This window comes from Agelaius phoeniceus, chromosome 9 (genome assembly GCF_051311805.1).
Source record: "Agelaius phoeniceus isolate bAgePho1 chromosome 9, bAgePho1.hap1, whole genome shotgun sequence".
Lineage (NCBI taxonomy): Eukaryota > Metazoa > Chordata > Aves > Passeriformes > Icteridae > Agelaius > Agelaius phoeniceus.
Window position 1 is genome coordinate 7,264,504 of NC_135273.1, and position 17,993 is coordinate 7,282,496.

General features: G+C 39.8%; 1 protein-coding gene across 1 annotated transcript in view; it reads left to right on the plus strand.

The window, feature by feature from the left end:
* The window catches only part of GFRA1 (GDNF family receptor alpha 1), a 138,572-nt gene that overhangs the window by 90,399 nt on the left and 30,180 nt on the right, over positions 1 to 17,993 (plus strand). The window contains 3 exon segments of the mRNA XM_054637270.2: positions 8,679 to 8,788; positions 14,486 to 14,620; positions 17,677 to 17,855. Of these exon segments, the coding sequence (XP_054493245.2) occupies positions 8,679 to 8,788; positions 14,486 to 14,620; positions 17,677 to 17,855 (424 nt within the window).

Sequence of the window (17,993 nt, forward strand, 5' to 3'; positions counted from 1 at the left end):
AGCTAAAAATAAAACTTTGTTTCTCAACAGAGCAAGTGACAGCCACATGCATATCTTCAAATTTTAACATTCTCATGTTTACTGAATAGAAATTACATTGCTTTAATTATGTTAATAATCACTACAGTGTTACTGGAGTAAGTCCTCTAAGTGGAAGCGAGATGTAAATGTGGCAGTGTCTGCAAAGACTTCTCAGCAGAGGTGCTGGTTGTTTCCTGTGGTTGTTTCCTATGCTTTAATGATCTGCTGGCTTTAAAACAAGTGACACAGAAGGGGTTTTCTGATGTGTGTTTACTGTTGATGATAGATTTTCTGTGTGAGCTGACTGCGACCCATGTCTAAGGTTATTGAGAGATGACCTTACATCAAAAGATAATGTTTGTGCTTACATTCATTTTTTCAAGCACAATCTATAAACCATTAAAGGAAGCTTTTTATTACAAAGCACATACTACTAAGAACTCTGTGAAATTCAAGCTGTATTATTTGAATATTCATTTTCTTTTGTACCAGTTCAAGCGTAAGTCACAGTGGTTGTCCTCTCAGTTATGTTGCTCCCTTTGCCAATTAGTCATCATGAAAGGCTGGAGGTACATCTCAGTAACTGGCCATCAGGCAGCATTGCAAAATATTTTTCAGAATGGATAGTTTGTTTCAGAACAGCCTCTGTAAATGTCTGGGTGTATCACGGGCTGCCAACTCCTGGCCTCACTTTTCTTTAATCTGCCTTGTGCGTTCACATTTTTTGAGAGTGGAGTAAAAAAAAAGTGCTCTTAATACAGTACATCATCCTTAACTGGTAAAAATTATTTGTTTTGCAGTTTTACACTACAAATCAGTGCTTTCTGTACTATCATTGTATACCCATATTACTTCTAAAAGCAAGTAAAACATGTTGAATAAGACCAGCACCAGCACTCTCTTGGCTTGCTGCTGCCGGAACTTCTTGACTTGCTGTTTGGTGGGGCTGTTTTGTGCATGAAAAAATGGATCCACATAAAAAAAGACTCTACTCTGCTTTTATCTTCTGTATTTCTGATTTTATATTTGTTGTCTTAGTCCAAGGTCAGAGCAGTATTTAGAGTAGCTCCAGGATGGGTTTCAGCTATGCTGGCTGCCCACAGACCCTGCTCAGCTGAGTGCAAGGACACACTGGACACTCTGACAAGGGGACACGGATTTGTTTCCTTCAGGAATGTCACCATACATACCCCTGAGAGATTTTCTGATGCAAAGAACATCCCTGCATAACCCCAGGAAACCTGATGTTCCAGTACATCTACCAACAGAAACTTTTCTGGTGAAGAGAGAACTTGTATTGTACTTTTTAGATTATTTTCCATCTCCAAACTCCCATCAGTTTCATGCTTGAGCTAGTAATAGTCTATTATGGTTTATTCAAGTGGTTGCAGGGAACATTATTGCCATGGATGTCTTTCTCAGGTACTTGGAAGCACATCCTTTCAGTGTGCACTCACAATATAGTTATTCATAAACACTGAGGCATCCAGTGGCACGCTCAAGGACTTGCATTGGCACTACTTTTCCTTGGCTTGCTTTTTGAGAGTGACACTGATTTTCTTAGGTTACCAGCCTGTAATTCAGACTATTCTGCTTGCCCAGCTAATGAAGTGAGAACAGCTCTCCCCATAAAGCAGTTCTTTCCTGAGTAACAACATCCTGTCAGGAGACGCTGAGGCTTGGGCATCTTTAAAAACGCCAATCATTTTTATTTTGAAGCTTCAAATTAAACAGCATAAAGGAAATTAAACAAACAACATACAAAATCATGATAGCTGGAAAGCAGCTGGTGGATTTGTTCATATTATTGGAGAGCTTTGGTACAGAGACAGGTAGACTTAATAGAAATCTTACCAGCATCCCCTGATAAAATCACTGGCTGACAATTCAGCCTGTCATTTTGTAGAGGGCTCTGACAGAAGTGTTTTCTTTGCAGCTGGGAAGACAGAAACACATTATGAATGCTTAAGGTCGATGCAAGGAAACAGAGCCCTGCAAAGCATATTTAATATAGGTTTGATTTCCTGTGGAATGTTTTCCAGATGTTCTCTCCAACAGGCCTCTAAAAAATGATGTGAGGTAATTTTTTTTTTTTTTTTGCAAACAGAAAGAGAAAATTCTGTTTTGTGTCACAGCATCTGAGAATCCCTGTTCTAATTCTTTATTGCATTACCTTGTGCTCAGGATTTTCACCGTATTTTTCAAAATTGGTTTTATTGCACAAAAGGTCAGTAGTAAATAAATATTTATATAACCCAATTTCAAATAAATCATACTTGTTTAGAATCACATTTGAGCTTAGTAGTTTCCCTTAAACCCAAAGGAGACCTAATATATTAAATTAAAATTACTCTCATGCATGATCTTGAGTCGCTTAGAGGATTTAATTAACATTGATAAACTATGGCATTAGTGTTTTGTTAAGTTCTTTTGATTTTCTGTAGCAGATACTGTGTAAAAAGATCTAACTGGTCTCCAGCAGATGATATGAGCAAAGGGAAAGGACAATATTAACAGAAAATGGTATAGAACTTATTTTAGTTTGCTTTCCACAAAGTACAGCAAAAGAACATGGGTGTAGGGTATTAATTTCCTAATAGAAGAATAGAAAGAATACAATGTTTTTACTTTTAATTTTAAAATACAGATGTGCATAGGTGGAAATGCTTTTCATTTTGCATGACTGAATTTCAAGGAGTTAGATCTCCATTTTCTGGGGTGTTAAATGTCCAGGAGGCCCCTGGTAAGCAGAAAGCCCTGAGCAGTGACATAAATGCTGGCAGATGTGGTGGGGACATGGCAGAGGCAGAGAGCTGGGTGGAGTTGGGTGCCCCTCTGGGGGGACCAGCCCTGGTGGCTTTGTGCCTGTGCCCGATGCTCTGAGCAAGCACTGCTGCTGCTGGAAGGCATCTCAGTGGATCTTGTGTGGTCCCTGGTGTTTGTTCCTGTGTCTAGCTATCCCACAGTCCAAACAGGCTGCCTCTGTGTAATTGGGCATTGTCCATATTTTGCTTCCAGATGAACATCACAGTTTTGAGAGGCAAGTTGAACCCAGAATCAAATATTTGCTTGGGTTTAGGCTTCCAGACATTTAAGATAACAAAACAGCACCAAAACCAGATAAAAGCCAGCTTCTCTCAGTTAGTAGCTGGTATTTGGGATCTAAAATCCTGTAATGGTTTCTGCCAGTGTTGGAAAAGATTTGGATCAGCTAACATGAAACTGCCTTCAATATTCAGGTCTTGGGAGGCAAATGGTTTGCCAGGAGAAATTTACTTTTTTACCCTTCCCACTCCCCAGAAGATACAAAGCTGAGCTGGATGTCAGGATGCAGCATGAGATGGGGACTTCCTGGGGACTCCAGGGACAGGCAGGACAGAACCTTTTAGGCTGGGCTCATCCCACCAGCTCAGCTAGGGAATGGGACATCTCTCTGGGGACAGGATGGGACATCAGCCCGTGGGCAGAGCTGGCTCCATGGGGCTCATCTCGGGGCAGGACAAGAACATCAATGACTCAGGACCTGGACACTGTCATTGTTTGAGAAGGAGGGGAGCAGCCAAACACAAACCAGCCTTTTTGTTGGAAAAATTTAGTGGGGTTGCTGTTTAATAAATACATGGGAAAGTGACCTCTCAAATAAAAATGTCAAAATTTATAGTTGCTCACAGGTGCTCAACAGTGTGTTTAGATAGCTAAGGAGGTGTAAGATTTATTAATATTACACAGCTCTAGTGTTCTTTAATGAAAAAAAGATGGGTCAAAGCTACTTTACTGCGTGCAGAGTCATCTCTCGTTATGGAGTTCTTCTGAGGCTTTTTTCATCCCCCTGGTTGATAGAGTTGCTTATGTGGCCTTTGCCTCATTTTCTCACTGTTTATGAAAGAAAGAGGAAATGAAATGCTCCTCCAACAATGAAGCCATTAGTTTGGCCACATACCAGCCCTTGCAACCAACTCTTGCATCCCAGCAGAAGCAGCAGCACTCCAGCCACAGGGGAGCTGCTTGTAGCCAGAGTAGGACACTGCAGTTGACCCCCATGAAAGAAGAACAAGTATTTTGACTTGTTGTTTTTTTCTGTAATGGTGCCATTTATCACTATGGCACACATTCATTGACTTAGTCTGGCTTTTTTCAGTGTGGGATTTATACCTCTTTTCTGTTTTGAATATTGATGCAGCACTTCCCTTACGTGACTGCACTGCCAAATGGTGTCTAGACGCTCGAGCAGCTCTGACTAATTAGTGTAGTCACCTCGGTCTCTCAGCTCTGGCATTTACCTACTCTTTATGTTACTGCTATAAGTAGGTGCCTAAACACAAGCAGCAGTGCAAGGAGAGGTGGCAGTGAGCATGTCCAGGGCTCACCTGACATCCCGAGGTGTGGCACGGGAATGATGTCGCTCTGTGCATTCCTAACAGGGCAAGTGGTTGTAAGCACTCACTTGGGCATCACAACCTGTGTGTGGGCAGCAGCAGGAGACCTGCGTTCAGTGTCTGGCTTGGTGTGAACATCACCAGGAGAGAGGTTTTTCTCCTCAGGGCTCAGCCCTTGTGTACCAACAATACAGTCAGAGAGAAAAAAAAGAACTGAAATCAACACCTGCCATTGCTTCTTGAGGAGGAATCTGGTTCAGAGTGTTGCTTTCTGGTAACTCATTAATATGCAAACTAAAAATTGTAAAAATTTTCTGCAACTTCACAATTCTTACCATACTTTTAAATATTGCACCAATGCTAAAGCTGAATTGACCCGCCTTAAAGAGGGAGAACTGATAAATATCAAAGACAACTTCAGGACATCAAAGAACTTTTACAGAACCTTGAGAACAAAAAGTAGTGAAAACCTAATCAATGTTGCCTATGCAACGGGTTGTGCTAATATAAAATTAAATTGCTTCAAAAATTATATGCAGATTCAATACAATAGTGCTATTAAAAAAGCTTATTTGTAAGCAAATGTAAAAGTTTTGAATTATCCAACTGAGTATTTGAAGAGCCACTATCATAAGGAGAGCAAATTAACTTTGCTTCCTTTGTATTTTTAACTGTTACAAATTATTTTACTGGTACTAATACAAAGCATTAGAGAATAGCAGGTTTGGGATTTTGTCTCTTCTTTTCAGAAAGGCTGTTTGTTATTTGAGCAGATTTTCTTTGAATTTGCTGATTGGATTATTCTTACTTTTCCAGCTAATGGTATACAAAATATTTAAAGTAAGCTTTCCAGAACATATGCAGGTTTTCCAGGGCTAAGATAAGACTAATTTAATTTATGGGGGTTTGCCCTAAGATTTTTTTGTTTGTTTGTTTTTGTTTTTTCCTCTTCCTGGGAGGAAGATTTCTGAGCAGTACCCCTTATTTATGCAAGGAAAAGGGATCACATCATAGATGTGACTGTGCACAATGAAGATTTTGTGACAGAAAAATAAATTAATAGTTTCTTTTAGATGTGGTCCTACTACATGGAATGAACAATATAAAATTGTCTCTCTCCAGCAGTGAGGTACATCTGTGTACACTGCACATGTAAAACTGTGCACACTTGAGGGTACCTGTGGCAAATTCTGTTTGTTCTCTGGACAACAAAACTGCTCAGTCATGGGTTAAAAACCCTCAAGTTGCCACCTACGGGTTGCCTCCTGCTGAAGGAGCACTAATTCAAAACAGCTTATTTTTTAATAGGACTGCTATTATCAGATCGCTCTGATTCTGCATCCCTGAAAGGATTGTCTCTTTTACCCAAACAGTTCTTAATATTCATGTGCAATACTTTAGGATTAATGGTTCTCATTAGGCTAATTTGTCTGTCTCTCTGGATAAATAGCAGTACCACTGTTGTGGTGTTCACTGATGAGCACACTTTCATCACTGCCAGTCTGCTGGAAGTGTTTGGGGGTAGATCTTCAGTGGGTGTTAATCAGCAGATCTTCACTGAAAGTATTGCAGTATTTTATGGCAGATGGAGGTCTCTGCTTTTATTTCTGGCCTTAACTTCATCTCCAGTGCAAATGACTCCACATAAGTATCAAGTGTAGTTAAGCTACACAGCTACACAGCTCAGGAGAGGGTGAGCTTGGGTTGTGTGAAATTTAGATGACTGGCTGGGGAAGGGTTGTGTGATAATGTCCAGTAATGCTCAGACCAGAGCTATCTGAACTGTATTTGACTTATGAAAACCTAAATGTGCAATGTTGTCACATCATTACTTTTTATGAGCTCAAAAGTTCTTCAGAAATTCACATGGAAATCAAGGTGTATGCAAAAGAGATCAGCAGAGCTATCTTTAGCCTCCTTTAGGGTATACAACAAAGTTCTTTAGGTAGGCTGGGTAGTAAATGACTGGGCTTATTCCATGGTTATCAGTCCTTAAAAACATTTAGAAAAGAGGAATGTATTCAATGATCTCTGGACCAGTGCATCTAATAACCTAAGGGAGAACTGGACATTCAAGAAGGATGAAATGATTGCAAGAAGTGTTTTCAGGATTATCAAGATGCCAATTGTATAATTGTATAATCCATTGCCAAAAAGATTTATTTGTGGTCACATAAATAATGAAATTTAGATCTGAGGAGCTACTTTGTTTTAGAAATACAAGAATACTGTATATGCAGAAGGCTTGCCCCTTCTACCTTGGCAGAGGTTTTTCATACTAGATAGATGTAATAGGCTCTATTGTGTTCTAAACCTGACTTCATCCAGGAATTAGTAGAATTAGAAAAATCCTTGGAAACTATCAACTCTCTTTGTTCCCAGTTGATCCAAAAGCTGGATTTGAGCCACTATCTTAATTACTGACTGGGAGAGGAATCACTGCAGTGACAGAGGGTTTCCTGTCCCAGATTTTCTTCCTGGTGCTGCCATTTATCTCTTTCCATATATTGAGACCCATTTCCTCTCAGCCTGTCTCCTGGCAGGTACAGTATCTATTCACCAGCTAAGCAGGGATTTTATGTAATTTAGAAATATATGTATACATACATATATACACACACATATATATGTGGGTATGAAAGTTTGCTAGAGAGGTTGACTTTTTAAAGCTAATAAAGGCAACTGGGTACAGATTTCCATCTCAAGGTTAAGTGGTTAAATAAGGCAAGAGAGGGGGTGAAAAGCTTAGGGTTGACTGTGGCTTGAAGGCAACCATGGGTTTGCTGGTGTCAGTACAGTTAGAGAGAGATGAAACTAAAATAAGGCCATGAGAGCAGCTCTCATAAATTCAGGTATAGGTTGCATGGAGTTTATTTATAGGATGCTTTCTCAAACTAAGCCTCTGAATCTTTTGATGTTTGCCCATCGTTACTTCAGGCCAATTAATGATGTGTATCCAGTCCCATTCTGGGGTAGGTAAAACAATAAAGCATACAAAGATAATTAGTCTCTGGAGCATGTAAACAAATAAAGTAAATCACTTGCAAATCACTTGTTTCTGCTAACTTTTGTGGGGTTGTTGCAAAACTGAAAAAGAGCATTTATATTGCAAATCTGCATAATACTGGAGCAGTAATGAAAATTCATAGATTGTACTATTCTGATTTTGAAAGGGCTTTGCAAAGATTAAGCATCTTATCCTGAGACATTACTGTGGGTTGTCAGATGCAAAAGAACATTTTTATACCTATTTCACAGAAGAGAAGATTGAAGTAGGGAGGGGATTTTTTTTTCCATAGATGAAGGAGTAAATAACACTTTGTAAATAAAAAAAAATCACTACTCCAAGATTATAAGGGTAAGATGAGCAGAGGAGTGTCTGTAGGATGTTTGACCTTGACCCACCTCATCAATGCCTTGCAAATTTTACAGACGTGAATGGGAGCATTATGTGGCCTTTAAATCACAAATTTAGAAGAGATCCTGTTAGTCCTTTTAATTTCCAACAGGGTAGTGATCAGCTGATCACAGTACAGCTTCACTCCTGGTCTTGAAGCACCTCCTGCATGGAATCAGTGCTCTCCCCTCCTTGGCCAAGGGCTGGCTGAGGTGAGTGAGGATAAAGTGGCCACTCAGCAGCAGAACTCCATGCAGAGCACACTTTCCTTTCATCTCAGCCCTGGAGCCAGTACTCTGGAGTTTGGATAAATGCAGGTTTTACAAGAACAAACAGATCTCTGTGGATCTGGGGGTGCGGAGGCTGCCCCAGCTGCTGCTGCAGGCCAGGCCAGGACAGGGTGAGCCCACTCTGGAAACATGGGACACCACCAAAGCAGGTCCTGCTTGCAGTCCTGCAGGAAGAGTCTTGCTTGCTCTGTGAGCACAAACATACAGCTTTGTGTAATCAGTAAAACAGCAGAAGCTGTGCTCTGAATAAAGACTCCAGTTGGAGTTCAGATCCAGGCAAAATGACTCCTCATATGATAAAATCAGTCTTTGTCTTTTTTTCTTGGCATGAAAATGCAGAACATTTCTTTTAGTCAAGGGCAGGCATTTCCCTGTTCTGTTCCCTTTTTACTGTTTTGTTACGCTTTTTTGCTCTGACTTCAAAAATAGACTCTGGAAAGAGATGTGTCTTAGAAAGAGACTCTCAATAGCTGAAATGTGTCCAATATGCATTTAAGTTAAAGAATATTAAGCCTTGTCCAAAAACAGAGTGTAAAAGGTAAGAATGCCTTCAGGCTTGACTTTTAAAGATACACATTTTTCTTCCCATTGCAGATCTCGCCTTGCAGATTTCTTCACAAACTGCCAGCCTGAGTCACGCTCTGTTAGTGGCTGTCTGAAGGAGAACTATGCTGACTGCCTGCTCGCTTACTCGGGGCTCATTGGTAAGAGGGCAGGGAAGGGTGGGGGCTTGCTCAAGAGAAAAAAACCCCAAACTGCATTTGGAAGGCCTGTGTGAAATTAAAGCTGGAATATAATGCTGTATGATATGACACCAGGCCAGTTTCTGCACCTACATGGAGTGGCCCTGCTTTACCTTACAGAGATTCTTGGGGTAAGCTTGTACATGGCAAGAAAATTAAGGATGGAAGATGAGGAGAGAAAGGTGCTTGAACTTGAAATAAATGCAAGCTTAAAAAGTAAAGCTTATTTAGAGGGTTGAATGTAGACAGGAGTAAGGAGTAGGAACTTAACAAGTGGAAGTGCAGCTTGATTGATATTGCAGCTGTCATCACAAGTTTGGGTAAACACCTTCAGAGAAAGGTACCTGAATCTGAGATATGAAACAATAGATCAATCCAGCCTTTTATCAATTCCAGCTGCTGTTCTTTCCATTATATCCTTCTGTCCACTCTTAGGTGTTTTCAGAGATGCCTGTCAGTTTTCAGAGATGCCTGTCAGTGAGATGAGCTGAGACCAAATCTGAAATCCTCTTCCCTTCCCAGTGTAGTTATTTTTGTTTGTTGTCACCTTCCTGAGTGTCAGCATGCACAAGGATGCCTTTATGGAAGCCAGATTCCACATGCCACCTTCAGTATTTGATTCCTGAAAGAAAGAGATCATGTCAAGAAGTTGAATGTGTGGTAGAAATATCATAGTTGGGCAATAAATAATAAGTGAATGTCAAAACTCTGAAACAAATAAATTTGAAAGGCCACCAGATAAAGTGTTTTTAAGCTTGCAGCCTGCACCTGCTGCAGTGCAGTAATATCCCCTTCTGTTGGGCATGAAGGTGCCAGCTGAGGCCCTGAAGCTGATCCTGCTGTTAAATAAATGTCTCTGGAGATAAGATCGAAATGAAAATATTTCTAGAATAGGTTGGGTTTGCTGAAAAATGACTGAAAGCTATCCTCAGTGACTTCTTGTTACCATTCTTACTACTCTAGCAGTTAACAAGTGAGGTAAGCCCATGTGGCAATGGGTAAAATGAGATGTGATGGCTTCAAAGGATATTCTTCTACCACTGAAGAGATTAAGTCAGTATGCAAAGGCTATAACATCTGAGCAGTTATGACAGACTGTCATTTGACTCTCAAACAGAGAATTGAATAGCCTTGAAATCTGATCTTGTCAATGAGATTAGGAAGTCTGGCTGCTGGCAAGGAGTAACTACTACTCACAGATACTTCTGGCTAAGAGCTGCCAAGTTCTTGCTGGACCCTGAGAGTTTTACTGGCAGTTTTGTTGGTTTTATTTTTCAGTTTAACCCCAAAAATCACCCAGTTCCTCTTTTTGGAATGGGGGCGACCATCTTGCAAAACACTGTCACACATCAGAAATGTGGAATGGGTCTAAGGAGTTCAAATCAAAAGAAGATCTACTTTTCAAAGGGAAAAATGCACATTTTTCTTTCTTCCTGCTACCCCCTGGAGACTTGCAAAAGAGGAGCTGACTGGTGTTACGAGAGTTTCTGCTTCTTAGTAGTAATTCTGTTAAATCAAGAAATTACCAAAAACGTTTCTTGTGCTGAAGCAGTAAATTCCTGCTTCTGATATCAATCTGCTGTGAAAGTGGAGTAAGGCAGAAATCAGTAGTATAATCTTTCAAATGTCTGCTTAATAGATATAAAACACAAGAAGAAGAGTTAGACTGTGGTAAGAAGCTGCTACAAATCCATTCATCCATCAGAGCTTCAGGATCTCCATTTAATTAAGATGAACTATTGTTCATTAAAATAAAATATTATTTCATTTAGTCATTTCATTAAATGTAGCAAAAATTGCACCTCCACAGAGTTTGTTCAGGAAACTGAGGCTTCTCTATGGAAGTTACAGTGAATATGAGTCTTTCCTCAAATATAGGGATGTAAATGAGAATTAACTTCACTGAAATTAGTGGAATCCCACCTAAAATCAATGACCTTAAATGGAAATAGAGCCAGTCACAGCTTTTGTGTGAGGTGCTTTATTAACCAAATGGAGAACAGTCTTTAGAAGCTGCTTGAGTATTTGCATCAGGATGTTATGTATATAATTTTAAAGATGTGGACACTTTACAGGAAGTTGAAAAACCTCAATTCATTGCTTTAGGCTCCTTGTTGTAGTATAGGGATAAGCTAATATTTTCTTTTTAACTATCAGAAAAGTATAAAAAATAATCAACATAAAAGGAAACTGTGATTTGCCACAGTTGAGTCAGTGCTTTGGTTACAGCCTGGCTGAGCCATCTGGACCCTCTGCACTCCCATATGAATTAAGGTTTGCTCTAAGTGCTGACTTCAAGATCTGCTTTAGCATTCACTTTCTGACACATTTTCCCTTGTCTTGAGCAAAATCCATCCAAGTTCCCTCTTATTCCCAGGAATTCCATGAGAGTTGGTGTGAATAAGCTGGACTTGCTTTGGGCCAAAGAAACTTCAGCCCCTTGTCCCTTCTCCTGGACTCACCATCCATCTCCTTGTTAATTCACCCAAATTTGAGCAACCTCTGGGCTGTGTTCAGGCCAGCTCTGCTTTTGTCTAAATTGTGGAGGTCTCACTGCTGACCTTTGAGACCCTCCCAGAGCTGTTTGATACGTAGAGCTCAGAAAACCAAGCATGTCCTATTTTACCCTGGTTTCTCTGATCCCTTAGTGTCCATCAGCAGAATTTCCAAGATGCCAGCTAGTGGAGAGCGGGGGGGAAGGGAAAGGCGCACACGTCACAGGGAAAAATGAAAATCCACCCCAGGAAACCAAGCATATAATCTGCTTGGCTTCACATCTGCCCCCAGGTTTAAATGACAGACTGATTTTCTACTAGCTGCTCTTTCAGCCACTCTGTTTTTGCTGGATGCACAGTTTGTGTGCTGTGTACACACTTTCCTTGTCCTGTCTTTCCTGTATTCATCAACCCTAATTGTACCTTGGTATCTGTTACACTTTTAACCCCTGTCTTAACCCATTTTAATTACCTTATTACCTCTTTGTGATAAGAAAGTCTTACCTCAGTGACCTTTTTAATTTCCTCAGTACCTTTTTGTTTTTTCAACCCTTCACTAAGCATTTGCTAATTAGAATTTTTTTTTCAGCCTACTATTTTCTTTCCATTTGTAAAATCCTCTTGATTTTCTCTTTCTCACACTTCTTTTCAGATCATGTTGCAAGGCTGAAATAGTGTTCTGAACTCACCCTCCATGGATGAGGGAGAGACATTTTAATGTGTTTTATTTTAATTTAACATCATCCCTCTTCTTATTTATCTACTGTCCAGTTTTCATTAACAATGCAAATTAAATTTGCCTATTTTACTAAATTCTCTATCTCCTTTTAATGAATTTTGAACCATGCTGTTTACTCATGTACCAATCTCATGTAGAATTCAAGCAATTATTAGTGCAACTATCTGTTAAAAGCTGCAGGAAGCCAAAGGTATGGGATTATAGTGAAATTTAAGAACATCCCAAAAGGAGAGACAAGATGCTTTTTGTGAATCTCACAAAGGGACCACATTCATTTTCACATCCATTACTGTCTTCCTCAGGCCAGCCCTAGTGCCTGTTGTCCTTTGTCTCCCACGTCACACATGAGGCAGTTTGCATGTTGATTTGTTCATTTCCCAGCACTGCCTGGTGACTGAAAGGCTATTAGACATCACTCTGTGATTTGTGCTATTCCTAATGTTCCTTTTTTTAGCTTAACGTTTGATAGCCCTTTCCCGTCTGTTATTGCAGACTGTTGGACCCTGGACCTATGGACCAAATTTTCTCTCCTCGTGTACACTTTGGGTCTCTAACATTTGTCCTTCATCTATTCCATCTTCTTAATGACTACTTTGATGTCAGTTTTGAGGAGATGTGATCACATTTCCTCACAATATATGACCTGTCCTAGGATTGCAAATTATCCAGTGAGGAACATGTTCCCTGAAGCAGCTGGCAGCTGTTCAGGTCTGGAATACCTTCCCCTTTTTATTTAATTTTTCCGTTTTGGTCAGACAAATAAAATAAAGATTGGAACTTCTCAGTCCTTAGGACAGTTTGAAATATCTGACCTGCTGGGGTAATGCATTCAGTGACACTACTGGTTTCAGCAAGTGCTCATCATACAGCAGTTTCCTGATCCAGATGAGGGATGAACACTTGCTGTACATCTTTCAGGACACAAAATGCCTGCTTTGGTTTCATTTCACTCTCGGTTGCCTTTCACTGGCATATAAATGGGAGAATATTTACCCAAGAGTTCGTAACAGAGTTAGAATGATTCTGTGGTTGGAAAGTTGTTGACAATTTTTAGGAAATAATCACTTTACTGAAGAAGTAGTGAAGCAGCAGGATTAATAATAGTTTTTTACCTGCAAAGAATCTGCTGTACCTTTTCATGCATGCTGGTTGTTGCTCTGTTCATCACCCTAACCCACTCTACTGGCAGGTCCCTCATGAGCATCCTGGGTTAACACTGGTCCAAGATGTGCCAGGGCTCCCCTCAGCATCACCAGCATTCTCTTTGCTCATGCATTTCAGAAATGTTTTTCCAGTCTGGCTGCAGACTCAAGGAGGAAGCACAGGTCTGGTACCATTTTAGCCATTTATTTGCAGCTAGAATTAAAATGAGAAAAAACACAAGTGAGGAAGGAAAATCCTAAAAGATTTTTAAGTGCAGCTCTAAGGACAGTCCACGTGTGTTTGATTTGGCAGCAAATCTTTTCAAAGAGGAGCTCACCTTCTCCCAGCCCATCCCTCCCTCTGCTATGGTTTTCTACCTGTCAGTTCTGCTGATGCAGCTCTCTGTGGGAATCCTTTTTGGAGGGAAGAAATGTGTCTTCAGTGTGTGAATCGTGTTACAGTCCCTAAAGTGATTGCATTCAAACAGCAGAGGGTGTGAAATACAGCACCAGGGCTGGGTGTCAGAGGCTGAGAGGAGCCAGGAGCTGTCAAATCTGTGGGTCAGAGCCCTGCTCTGGGTCTGTGTGGTGAATCCAGCCCCGAATGCATGACTTCCCAAGGGCTGTTTGCCATCTTAGGGTGCAAGGAATGTTCCAGTGCTGTGGAAACCCAGAGCACCGGGAATATTTCTCTGTCTGCTCTGGGGTGCCCTGACCCCCAGGGGAGCACTGACTTTGACCCTCATTCATGGAGAAAGTTTCCTACACTTCAGGATAAACTAGAATCCACAAAAGTGTGGAATAGATTGTAGAGAGTAGTGTTGGTGTATCACTTGGTGAGAAATTTAGGTATTGGGATTTTTAGCATGTTGTGGATGGAAGGGAGATGGAGGGCACAGGGTGTCATCCTGGGTTTCTTCTTCATGCTCCTTCTTCATGGGTTTGGGTGGCATTTTGTAATTGGACAGAATAGCCTGCATTGTGGGCTCTTTGGGATCAGTTATTGGGTTAAAAGGGAAAATAATCTAGGTGTCAGTTCTTAATTGGATAGTTTAGTCTTAAAAGACCTTGTAACAAAGAATCTTAGCCATTTTGTGCCTTCTAAAGAAAAGCTGCTAACTCACAGTAGTGAGACTGTTTTACTGATAAGAAATAATAAACACCTGAGTCTGAACATGAGCTACTGTCTCAAGTGCCTTCAATCCAGACCCAGAGAAACCCACAACTGGTACCCTGACACAGTGCAGAGGTTGCTGACAGTGCTGTGCTCACTCTGTGACAGGCACCGTGATGACCCCCAACTACATCGACTCCAGCAGCCTCAGCGTGGCCCCATGGTGCGACTGCAGCAACAGTGGCAACGACGAGGAGGAGTGCAAGAAATTTCTGAATTTCTTCCAGGACAACACATGCCTTAGTGAGTACGAAATTAGGTGTCTTTTAACGAGTTGCAGAGTGTTTTCTGGAATTCCTCTACTGCTTAAGCGTGTTACGAGACATTGAGGCCATCACTGTGCCCTTTGTCGAGAGGGGTTCTGTTGTAGGTGTAAAAATTAAAAGAATGAGCAAATCTGCCTGATACTGTGCTTTGTGGCCATGATTTCAAACATGAGAAACTCCTGGGGAAAAAAATAGAACCCAAAGTTGTATGATATTGAAATATGTTTACATTGCAGGGCATATTTGGAGCCTAACAGTCAGGCAGCATCTTTACCATGGAATTGCAGCACCTGAGGGGTTTCTGTATAATTTAAGAAGTTCATATAAAAAAGACATGTAGTTAGGATATGAAGGATTTGCCGTGAGTAAGTATAAATTGGATTGTGCTTGCAATTTACAGCCAACTTCATTTTTTTTAGGATATTGGATCTCAGATGCCTGGTTTTAACACAAGCCTGGATAGTAACTATTGTAAAGATTTTGTTAAATTATTGATTTTTTTTTTCTGTCAGATTCACTTCCAAATTAGGGACTATTATAAATTTCAGAATGGCTCAGTGGAGTCAATTTTGGCAGGTTCTCTTTTCAAATTTCCTGTCTGCCTGGAGCAGCATAATTGGATGATGTGGAGTGTGCATCAGAGTTTTAATTTCAGATAAATGAAGAGACCAGAAGAGCTTGGCTTCCCTAGCCTAACAGAACAGAAGTTGAAAGGATACGTGATTGTCCTCTGAAATTGCATTAGCAGGGCAAACCCAAGGAGGGGAAGGGATTACTTCACCTGCAGGACAACGTTGGCATAAGATCAAAAAGGGAGATATTGGCCATACATATTTAGGATTGAAATGGAAAAATTTGAAACCATCAGACTAAAGTTAAGAAATAGGCTTCCAGAAGGAGTTTTGAGGGTAAAAGTGGTTTTAAAAGTCATATTTCATCAGCATATGCAAAGAAGCAGGTATCATTGCTTCTCTCCAAAACAGTGAAATGAACTCAGTGATCCAGACTGGCCCATCCAGCCCTACAGCCTTGAGCTGATGCTGAGGCAGGGCTCAGTATTTTACTTGACGGTCTGAAAATCCCCATTGGTAGCTTCTCAAGAGACAGCATTGCAGTGAAGGCACAGGGAGTTCTGTGCACAGAAACCTGAGTTGCTCTGTGATACACTATTTATTAAGCTTTGGAAGAACGAATCAATTACTCAAGTTCATTTAACAAAAGAAAGAGAGAAAAGAGTTCAAACTTTATGAGGGGTAAAATTTAACAATATGCCATCAGACCTTCAGGCCTAATGGCAGTTGCCATTTATATCTATTGCAGTAGCTCAGATTTTATTCATTTGTGAATGCATTAATTTCTAGAGTATTGCAGGTTCCTTTTGGAACATAAAGACAGAGCGATTCCTTGTCCTTTCTTTTGCCATCAGTACAAAAGCATTAATGAAGACAAATCAAAGGCATTGGAGGTTACTGGGAGACAAATTATGTCATCCTAGCTGCAAGATAATGTCTTCTTCAGGAAGAAATTAAAGGTGTTTCTGGATTTTCTATAAAGTTTTGTCTTTCACATAGAATAGGAATTTTTAAAAATTTTTATTTTCATTAGTGGGACTTCTACTGCCTGGAGAAAATGTCATTAAAATTCTTCCCACTTCTTTTATACAACACAAAAACTTCTTTTTCCACAGAAGGAAGAAACTAGGAATTTCTTGCTAGTCTGTTTTTCAATATATTTCCCCTTCAAAATAGAAAACAAACCTGTTATTTGGGACATTTACAACAATGATCTAATTGAAGTTGCTCATTGCAGTGGGGCTGGACTGGAAGACCTTGAAAGATTCCTTAAACCCAAACAATTCTGTGATTCTGTCATAGAATCACAGAATATTTCACGGTGGAAGAGAGTCATAAGGATCATCAATTATGCTTATATGAAATAATTGAAGACTAATTGTAAAGGCCACTTGTTACTTTGAAAACTGGAAGGATTGCAGGTATTTCTGTGGCCATTCTTGCAACAGTGGAAACAAAGAGTTACTGTTATTTTAGGAAATACTGCTTTTTATATTGCCTTATTCAGGGAAACACAAGAAAACTTATCATATCCCTCTTCCCACTTTGTCTCCATTAATGCAGGTCATTCTGGTGCTTTTTACAAGTTCTTCTCTTTGCATCTTGACGTTCTGAGAACTAATATCAGAATAAAATACATCTTTTTCAGAAGAAAATTACATGTAAATTATTTTATAAGGCAAGGAATGGCGCTGAGAAGAAGTGTTAATAACTTCTACATATTAGTCCCCAGTGAAATTGTTTGATTTCTTGTACAAAGAATTTGAAATAAGAAATCCCCAAATCCTTGTTGAATCCCCAAAGACCTGATTAAGAACTGTTTTTCTATTTGTTTATAAAAAAACTCCAACCAATTTACTCTTGCTATAAACACACTCTTTAATCCTGTGAAACTGTGATAAGCTTTTTAACTTTTATATTCTAAAGTTTTAGTTTAACCATGTTTCCCTCACCCAATTATGCAGATTTTGATTGAAAATGGTAAGGAAAAGATTGCCTTAGTTAAACTATTTTGTAGTTACAGGCATATTAGTTTTACTACAACAAGCTGTAGAAATAAATATTTATCCAGTTCTCTGTTTTTAGTTTGCTCTGTAACTTCACCTGCCTGAATTAGGACATGACATTCAAACTGTATTTTAAATGTTGAAAGTAAATTTTTGAGTCTTCAGGATGGTAACAAATATGATTATGGTAAGTCTTAAAGCTTCTGTCAAGAATTACTGGAAACATTACAAAGAAGAGGCTGCACCAAATAATTATGTGACCCCAGATTTTCCATTCATGTTTCTGATAGGTTCAAAAATAAGACACATTTTTCAGCATAAAATTGAGTTTCTACAAGTACACATTTAAAATGTAATAATAATAACAGCAATAAAAAACAACTCAGTTCTGCTTTTTGCCTTTCTTTTTTTTTTTTTTTTAGAAATAGAAAATTGCCTGTAATTTATTTTCACAGAAAATGCAATTCAGGCCTTTGGCAATGGCACTGATGTGAATGTCTGGCAGCCAATCTTACCAGTACAGACCACTACAGCCACAACCACGACAGCTTCCAGACTCAGAAACACAGGGTCAGAGACCACCAACAATGAAATTCCCTCCCACAACGATTCACCAGCATGTGCAAACCTGCAGGTAAGAGTTTTATACTTCTTGTTGTGCATAAATAAAAGTTTTTCATAGGTACCTGTCGAGGAGTCTCGCTCTGCCTAACTAGATGCCTCCCTAAACTGGAATATCTGTTTATTCCCGTGGTGTAGTTACAAGCTGCAT